This window comes from Musca vetustissima, unplaced genomic scaffold (genome assembly GCF_032173495.1).
Source record: "Musca vetustissima isolate MV318-11 ecotype Yass unplaced genomic scaffold, APGP_CSIRO_Mvet_v1 utg41203, whole genome shotgun sequence".
Classification (NCBI taxonomy): domain Eukaryota; kingdom Metazoa; phylum Arthropoda; class Insecta; order Diptera; family Muscidae; genus Musca; species Musca vetustissima.
The window spans coordinates 1-10,369 of NW_026878256.1; the positions used below are offsets into that span (position 1 = coordinate 1).

Genomic DNA, 10,369 nt, shown 5'->3' on the forward strand with positions numbered 1-10,369 from the left:
TTTACAGGATATTTGCGGCCCAACCTCGAATACACGGTCTGGTATCGTTTGGCGGATGCCCAGGAATGGCGTACAATGCGTATCATCCAAAAGAATGTCATGGAAGCCACCATTCCACATTTGCTACCGGGTCGCGAATATGAATTTATGGTATTGAGTCAGGATAAATACGGCGATGGCATGTTCAGTAAACAATTTCGATATCCTACACAACGTAAGTCGGGTTCGGATTCTGATGTGGTCGTCACCAGCTAGTGACTAGTATTGTTGTAAAGAGAGCATTGGATTGTTAGTTAATTTAATTTATTTTTACAGCTGCTTTGCATACATATGATTTTCAAAATTGGAGCAGAAGGGGGATATCACTGAAGCGAGGGATATCACTGAGGAAGATCCCTTTCCTGGCGCGTGGATTTTGTAAAAAACAAAAATAGGCCTACATTTTTTAAATACATATTTTTAAAGACTATAAGATGATTTTTTGAGGTCTACAAGAGGCGTAATTTTTTCAAGGTCTAAATATAGGCGTGGATTTTTTAAATTATTTTTTCTTAATCTAAATATAGGCGTGGATTTTTTAAATTAATTTTTTCAAGGTCTAAATATAGGCGTGGATTTTTTAAATTAATTTTTTCAAGGTCTAAATATAGGCGTGGATTTTTTAAATTAATTTTTTAAATATAGGCGTGGATTTTTTCTAAATATAGGCGTGGATTTTTTAAATTAATTTTTTCAAGGTCTAAATATAGGCGTGGATTTTTTAAATTAATTTTTTCAAGGTCTAAATATAGGCGTGGATTTTTTAAATTAATTTTTTCAAGGTCTAAATATAGGCGTGGATTTTTTAAATTAATTTTTTCAAGGTCTAAATATAGGCGTGGATTTTTTAAATTAATTTTTTCAACTCCTATTAAGGCGTGGTTTAAATATAGGCGTGGATTTTTTAAATTAATTTTTTCAAGGTCTAAATATAGGCGTGGATTTTTTAAATTAATTTTTTCAAGGTCTAAATATAGGCGTGGATTTTTTAAAGAATATTTTTTCAACTCCTATCACTAGGCGTGGATTTTTTAAAGAATATTTTTTCAAGGTCTAATATAGGCGTGGATTTTTTAAATTAATTTTTTCAAGGTCTAAATATAGGCGTGGATTTTTTAAATTAATTTTTTCAAGGTCTAAATATAGGCGTGGATTTTTTAAATTAATTTTTTCAAGGTCTAAATATAGGCGTGGATTTTTTAAATTAATTTTTTCAAGGTCTAAATATAGGCGTGGATTTTTTAAATTAATTTTTTCAAGCATAAATATAGGCGTGGATTTTTTAAATTAATTTTTTCAAGGTCTAAATATAGGCGTGGATTTTTTAAATTAATTTTTTCAAGGTCTAAATATAGGCGTGGATTTTTTAAATTAATTTTTTCAAGGTCTAAATATAGGCGTGGATTTTTTAAATTAATTTTTTCAAGGTCTAAATATAGGCGTGGATTTTTTAAATTAATTTTTTCAAGGTCTAAATATAGGCGTGGATTTTTTAAATTAATTTTTTCAAGGTCTAAATATAGGCGTGGATTTTTTAAATTAATTTTTTCAAGGTCTAAATATAGGCGTGGATTTTTTAAATTAATTTTTTCAAGGTCTAAATATAGGCGTGGATTTTTTAAATTAATTTTTTCAAGGTCTAAATATAGGCGTGGATTTTTTAAATTAATTTTTTCAAGATCTAAATATAGGCGTGGATTTTTTAAATTAATTTTTTCAAGGTCTAAATATAGGCGTGGATTTTTCTAAAGTAATTTTTTCATAAGAGGCGTGGATTTTTCTAAAGTAATTTTTTCATAAGAGGCGTGGATTTTTCTAAAGTAATTTTTTCATAAGAGGCGTGGATTTTTCTAAAGTAATTTTTTCATAAGAGGCGTGGATTTTTCTAAAGTAATTTTTTCATAAGAGGCGTGGATTTTTCTAAAGTAATTTTTTCATAAGAGGCGTGGATTTTTCTAAAGTAATTTTTTCATAAGAGGATTTTTCGTAAGAGGCGTGGATTTTTCTAAAGTAATTTTTTCATAAGAGGCGTGGATTTTTCTAAAGTAATTTTTTCATAAGAGGCGTGGATTTTTCTAAAGTAATTTTTTCATAAGAGGCGTGGATTTTTCTAAAGTAATTTTTTCATAAGAGGCGTGGATTTTTCTAAAGTAATTTTTTCATAAGAGGCGTGGATTTTTCTAAAGTAATTTTTTCATAAGAGGCGTGGATTTTTCTAAAGTAATTTTTTCATAAGAGGCGTGGATTTTTCTAAAGTAATTTTTTCATAAGAGGCGTGGATTTTTCTAAAGTAATTTTTTCATAAGAGGCGTGGATTTTTCTAAAGTAATTTTTTCATAAGAGGCGTGGATTTTTCTAAAGTAATTTTTTCATAAGAGGCGTGGATTTTTCTAAAGTAATTTTTTCATACTAAATAATTATACCCTTCACCACTCTGTGGTACAGGGTATTATGTCTTTGTGCATATGTTTGTAACAGGCAAAAGGAAATGAGATGAGACATGGTTCCTTTTGAGAATATGCATAGAATCACTTTCTAAGTAGATTTATGCATATCCGTCCGCCCGTCTGTATGTATGCCCATGTTAAATTGTAAACAAAGTACAGGACGCATTTATGATCCGAATTGGATGCAATTTAGTATAGGTCACTTATTTGGCCCAATGACGAGCCGTATTGAAATTGGAAGAAATCGGTTCAGATTTAGATATAGCTACCATATACATTGTCGTCCGATTTAAGGTAAATTATGTACCAAAGTACCTATATTCGATTGGCACGAAATTTGGCATATCGTAATGAATTGAGTCTAGAATGATGTGTGTAAAATTTATTGAAAATCTTTTCAGATTTAGATATAGCTCCCATATATATTTTCGTCCGATTTAATGTAAATGGTGCACCAATGTCCCTATATATCTTTCGATTTGCACGAAGTTTGGCTCAGAGTAATTAATTAGGCATAGAATCATGTGTGTTAAGTTTCCTGAAAATCTGTTCAGATATAGATGTAGCTCCAATGTATATCGTGGTTGTGGATTCTTAGAGAATTTTTTTCAAAGGTTAATAGAGGCGTGGTTTTTTTTTTAAATAAATTTGCATGGTCTGCAGATGACTGGCCTTATAACAGGTCTTCCATTAAATAATATCAGTAGTCTCTTTTCCTCTATCTTGCCTTCCATATCCCGCTCTTCCTCTCATTTCTCCCCCAACCGAAATTTCAAAATTAAAATTAAGATATTTAATCCGCCATTGGCAGCAGCATCAGATATTAATTAAATATTGCGGAACTCCAGAGCAAGCCAGAGGCAGGCACACACAAATATAGCTTAACTGTGTTTAAGTTGTTTGTGTGTGTGCGTCTGTGTTTTTTCCTTCCTCTCCAACAATATGTATTATCCTTTTGTTTAATTTATTTCATTTTTATCCTGTCCATTGGTTCCTGTACGTTATTTTGTTTCGCTTTTATTTTTATCATTTCAGCCAAATCGAAAGTTGACGAATCGGACAATGACAATGTCGAAGGCGACATGTCGTCCGTACAACAATCCCAGCAACGTGTTAACTACCAATCGCCAAGTGCTGGTGGCAGTCACGCCAGCAGCTTCCTAAGTGCTCCATGGAATTTAAGTGCCATTAATAACCAACAAGGATGGCTCTTACATTGGGAACATCCACTTCATGGTCTCGATGCGTTACGCCTTTACACTGTCCGTTGGTGGAAGGAGCCCGAACATCATCTGGTCGGCACGGTCGAAACGTTCGACAACTTCTATCAGCTGCGCCATTTGAAAGAGGATTCAACATTCACCATCCAAGTGTTGGCCATTTCGAATGATGGCGCCCAAGTGCCCGGCACGGAATTGATCATTGAAGTGCCATCGCATCGTAAAATGCGCGCCCTCCTAATTGGCAGCTCCATTGGCATTGCGTTCCTGCTATGTGCCCTGGTCGCCTTTCTCTACGTGAAACGTAATTGCCTGCGTCATTTGTTCAGCGGTAATGTGGTCGATGACGGTGATGATGGCGGTAGCACAATTGAGGATGGCGGTGACAGCGATTGCAATGGCCATGACATAGAGAAGATACACAATACCTGAGTGTACGAGATAACGTGGCGGTTTCGAAATTAATACATAAAATCAATTAATTGTGAAAACGACGGCTCATTTTTATGTTTTGTTTTTGTTTTTCTGAAAATTCCCAGTCCATTTCAACGATAGCAACAACAGCAGCAGCATCATAAATCCATTTTCATCAGTTTTTCCGAGTCCATACAAATACAGGCACACATACTGTCACACACACACGTAGAGAAGAAATATATGTCATCAGCCTCAATTGATTTTGTCAGCCAACCCGCCAGCAGCCAACCTGACAATAATCTCCTTTCAGCCATTTTCATATTTGATTATCAACCGTCAACTGGTTGGTAGCCGGGTAGGCTGGACCACTTATTCATTGCCTTTTGTTTTTGGTTGTTTTTGTATTATTCCACGGATGCCACGTTAACGTTGTTCACTGCTTTTATTTTCAAAACGATACGATTCGATTCGTTCGATATGCTGCGATTGCCTTTTTGTCCTTCAAGCTTCTTTTGCCATAAGTCCAGTCTTAGTAAGTTTGCCATTTTTCAACTGAGAGAGATTTTCGAAAGTACGACTACGTTTGTACCGTTAATACCAAAGTAGCTAGCCAACCAACCGACCGACCAACCGATCAACCATCAAATAAACCACAACAATAAATATTCCGTATTGCCTTTTTTGTATTTATTATATTTTTCTTTGTTGTAACAGTTTTAAAATTAAGATTGATTTCGTGGAAATGATTGATTCTTGTATAGCAATAAGCCCCAAGCAAACAAATAAAATATATATTTAAGATTATTCTTGAAGTAATTAATTCGAAACTAATTTGAAAGAAAGAAATAAATGACGAAATTTTAACATGCCTATATTTTGTTTTAATTGAATAAAAAGGAAATAATCGGTAAGTCTGTTAAACTAAATATAGGTAGGTATTTCACATGCAGGTCTTGTGGGTCCTATATGTGGAGAGTCTCATCTATAAATCCTTTCCTGCACAGAATATTTTCGGGAGATATTCTATACTTAGGTCTTTTTAAAAAAAAACCTTCTGAAGGATATCTGTAGATAGAAAGCCTTATTTTTTAGACAGAAGACATTATCTAGAAAAGCCTTCTTGCTGTCTTCTATTGGTATTCTATAGAGACATTGTTGACCATAATTTTTTTATTAATGTGCGGGAATCAAATTGGATACGAAATTTGGATACCCTCCACCATAGGAATACTGAAAGTTACGTAAAATGAAAATATGGGGAACATACCCAAAAGTGGACCTATAACGACAATTCAACCAATCGTTTGTTACAAACCATAGTACTGTGGTACAGGGTATTAGTCTTTATTACAGGCAAAAGGAAATGATATAGACACATATTTCCTTTTGAGAATATCCATATAATCACTTTCTGAGTCGATTTTTGTATATCCGGTTTAGATTTGTATCTAAATACCTTCCTTAACGCTAAATATTAAATCGGTAGATGCTTTCATATAGGGGCTAGGCCTAAATGCAGTCCGATAGAGTAACTTCGGGTAATGTGGACCACCATTTTCTTTTTTTTTTTTTGATATTGTGCGCATAACAACGGTAAAAAATAAAAACAAATTGTTTTCACAACATAGTAGATTTTTTGTCTAACTATATTCCAGGTCAAACATTATATATATTTGTCTACAAAAATGTTATTGCATTATATTAAAAAAAAAAACTCTACACTGCGAATAAAAATAACTTGGTGGGTAATGTGGACCAGTATGTGTGTGTAATGAGGATCAGTAAGTTGCAAATAGGTTGTGGATTAATTGTGATAAATTTCAATTTATTGGTAACAATGAATGCAAAAATATATGGGTTCATGTTTTGGAATAGCCCCCATTTAATGGTACCGCCCCATTTGCGGTATTTTGAAGATCCTTGCCTCATTATTCAACCGAAGCACCTGTAATTTCGCATATCTAGTTTTCAGAGGATAGAATACCTCCTCACATATTAAATGCACTCATGTTTCGAACTCGTCCTCATGAAAAGGTCCCCACTTTTTATAGTGGTCCACATTAACCGACATTCAATATTTTTATTTAAAAATAATTATCGGCTTCAAAAATGAATAAAACTTAAAAATCACCGATTGTAATTACAGCTAAACGTATATTTTTTGTTAAAGAAAACAAGAAAACCACATAATTTCTTTATATTCGAGAAAAACAAAGTGTTCGACTATTTTGCAAAATCGATCGACTATTGTACTAAAAAATGTTCAAATCACACTTTTACAATCAGAGCTACATTTTCTACTACTAAATTTTCAACATTACAATTATTTAATAAAAACAAAGTTTCATGTTTGTTTTCACTAATTAAGAAAACATTTATCTAGGCGGCATTGACATATTTCAAGCATTTTCTTAGATATGGGGAGTGGTCCCCATTAGACGCATAGTCCAAATTACCCGAAGTTACTCTATAGTCATTCTATTAGGAAGATTAATTACAACAGATAGATAAATTTTATAAACGGACAATTGCGAGTACAGGATATCCCCCATACTATTGTGGAATACGGGTATATGGAGGCAACCCCAAAACCCGGAACAAATCAGTTAACTATTTTGTCAACCCCCCCCCAAAAAAAAACTGAAAATTGGGAGGTATATGGGGGCTACCAGAAAAAGTGGGCCTATATTTATAATTTTTAGAGGAGAAATTTGGTATCCAATAAGAACTCATTGTAACAAATGTCAGCGAATTCGGTTGAAAAACGCGCTCAAGAACCCCAAAGTACTGAAAATTTGGGGGGTACCCTTTTATGGGGGCTATTCCAAAACATGAACCCATATATTTTTGCATTCATTGTTTCCAATAAATTGAAATTTATCACAATTAATCCACATGGACCGATATAGCCCAACTTGAACTTGACCTGCCTGCAGACAAAAGACGACTCTATGCAAAATTTTGGCTTTCTATCTCAATTCGTTTAGACGCTAGAGTGATTACAACAGGCAGAAGGACATGCTTAGATCGTCATAGAATTTTACGTAGATCAAGAATATTTATACTTTATAGGGTTGGAAATGATTAGTTCGATTATAAACGGAAAAACAAAACGAATATACCCTCCATAATATGGTGGATGGTATAAAAATCACAACTTGGAGACACAAGGAATCGAGTTTGAAGGTCGAAATGTACTATATATCAATTCTTCATTCGTTAAAAAAATTAAAATTCAAGATATTAAGCCGTCTCTTCGTGTATAATATGTGGCCAACTGAAAATTATCACATATTTTAGAATTGTGACCAATGGTGATTTTTTCCTTCTGGTGTTTTCATGTTTTCACCGAGGTCTTTCATCCCCAATATGAATTTTCTACCCCCAAAAATCATGTCGCGTAGTGTTATCAAAAACCCAGCATTATCTGACACCTTCGGACAAAGAGTTCCCCACAATTTCAAGATTCTGGCTTTATTCGTGTCGTCTGGGCGTTGATGTATCAGTCAGTAAGCTGGACTTTTTACTTTTATTAATATATATATATTCGGGGCCTCCGATAAATATATATTTCTAATAGCTGTTGTTGTGGTGGTTTAATTGGTTTATTTGCATCCAAAATGTCAGTAATAACCTTGGCAATAACAATAAATTCTTCTACGCCTTAGCGACATCTGTGTAAAGTCAAAAACATTGCCTATTGAAATCTACTGTACAGTGTAGTGGTTTATGGCCATACTATTGAATGGCTAGTTGGTTTCACAACTAACAGACAGAGTTGTATTCTGGTATGTATATCGTAAATACGATATGAAATTATCATACAGTCGAAATTTAAAATGTTGTTATAAGATATGTGTACAGTACAAAAGTGGAGAACTGTATCAGTTTGTATTCATTTATATCGTAATACAAGTAAAATAGGTGCAAAACTAAGCAGAATCTAAAATAGTGTTGTACCCTTGTGTGTGAGGAAATTATAATTGAAAAAAACGAGAAGTCCGAATTATTTTGGATAGTGTGTCTAAAACTTCCGATGTAATGAAAGACCTGTGGAATCTTTATATATGAAGATGTAACAATTAAGACGACCTATGCCAACAATGTCCTCTTAGATATCCTGAAACTCACTGGGCACCAGAAACACTAAATTGCAGCCACTATTGACCAACAAGGCATTGGTTTCACAAAATATATCTTTTTTCAAATACCTAACAAAAATGTTAACTTTTTCAAAAATATTTTTCAAACCATTATTAGGCGTGGATATATAGGGACTTTGGTGCACCATTTACCTTAAATCGAACGAAGCTATATATTTGAATCGATTTTCACGAAACCTTGCACATATCATTCTAGACTTTATTTTGTACGTTGTGCCAAATTTCGTGGAAATCGAAAGATATATAGGGACTTTGGTGCACCATTTACCTTAAATCGGACGAAAATATATATGGGAGCTATATCTAAATCTGAACCGATTTTCTCGAAACTTGGCACAAATCATTCGGGACCTAATTCAGTACTCTATGCTAAATTTCGTGCAAATCGAAAGATATATAGGGACTTTGGAACACCATTTACCTTAAATCGGACGAAAATATATATGAGAGCTATACCTAAATCTGAACATTACAATAAATTATATGGTATATAACAAATGGAAGATTAAAAAAAATGCGTCTACCTTCAAAATTGCAAATCGAAGATTTTTCTCCATTTATTTCCTCTACTCCATTGTAGGCAGTTCATTGTCCCTTACTTTATATAATAATATTTTATTTTCATTATCAAGTCAAGTTCCAGCCTAGACTGGTGCAATTCCTGTTTATTGTAAGTCAGAAAACATTGCATGCTATTACGACTCAATTCACACTTCTCGTTTTATTTCTCAGCATTGGCGTTTTAATTCGAAACCAAACAAATGTAACTCTAAGGGCATTGCGTCATTACGTAAACAATTGTTGGATACCAAGCAAAAAAAATATTTACTGGAAGTTTATTTTGTTTATTCTCAAAAATAAAAAAATAAACAATTCCATTGTGGGCTGTGATGGCTATAATAATAAAATCGGAATGCGACGACAAATGACAAAGAGGAAAATTAATATCCTGCTGCTAAAGACCTAGCTAGGAAATGGGAAGTAAAGTAGGAAAAAAATAATAGGTGATGGAGTTCGGGTAGATTTTTTTTTTTTTTTTGATGTAACAAAAAGTGGGTTTGGAGGTACATATGTGTATGGGATATCTTCCCCAAAATATTATTAGAATATATTTGGGAGGCCAAATACCTGGCATGGAATATATATTTGCAAATTAATTATAGTATTAATTAGAGTACACCGTCAAAATTTTTTTTTTACTGCGTAATTTATCGTCTTCGTCTTGGATGGAAAAATGTAACTTCCGCATTTGTCCAATCCACATTTCCCTAAATATAGAAAATAATTAAAATATGTTCAAATTGTTGTAATTCTTGTTTTTAAAACGTCTTAGTCTTGTATTGGCCTCCACAATTCTTTGAAATATTTATTCCCCTTCAGCCAGCCTGCCAGTCCGACCTCAGTATTGGGAAAGGTTCTAATACCTATCATGTTATTCGATTATCAATGTTGTTTGTTTTGCTTTTGTCTGTCTGTCTGGGTCTCACAGGTTGGACAAAAGTATCAAATTCAACGTTTGTTCTTCGTCGTTCGGTATTACCTTGCCATAAGATGCAATTTGAACATATTGGGTCCCACAACGATTGTCACAAATATATATCTAGTTAGATACCAATGCCGTCGATAATTTGCACTGGGTATGCATGTATGTTTGTCGAGCGAACATATTAAGGTTTCATGTTTGAACACTGGAGGTATTTGAAATAAGTTCAACAGTTGCAAAATAAAGTCCCATCGGAGGGCCCATTTTTATATATTTTTTGAAGGCCTACCAAGGCATGGATTTTTTAAAGAATAATTTTTACAAGGCCCAATAAGCCGTGGATTTTTAAAGAAGACATTTTCACAAGAAGACCCATCAAGGCGTGGATTTTTTAAAGAAGACATTTTCACAAGAAGACCCATCGAGGCGTGGATTTTTTAAAGAAGACATTTTCACAAGAAGACCCACCAAGGCGTGGATTTTTTAAAGAAGACATTTTCACAAGAAGACCCATCAAGGCGTGGATTTTTTAAAGAAGACATTTTCACAAGAAGACCCCATCAAGGCGTGGATTTTTTAAAGAAGACATTTTCACAAGAA

The 10,369-nt window shown here is 33.6% G+C and overlaps 1 protein-coding gene across 1 annotated transcript; it reads left to right on the plus strand.

Annotated features, from left to right (window-relative positions):
- Positions 1–9: 9 nt before the first annotated feature.
- On the plus strand, positions 10–4,248 carry LOC133323079 (protein borderless-like; the record flags this gene model as incomplete). Its single annotated transcript, XM_061532037.1, has 2 exons — positions 10–214; positions 3,522–4,248. Coding segments are annotated over 2 exons (822 nt in total), but the record flags the coding sequence as incomplete, so codon positions are not given.
- Positions 4,249–10,369: the final 6,121 nt, after the last annotated feature.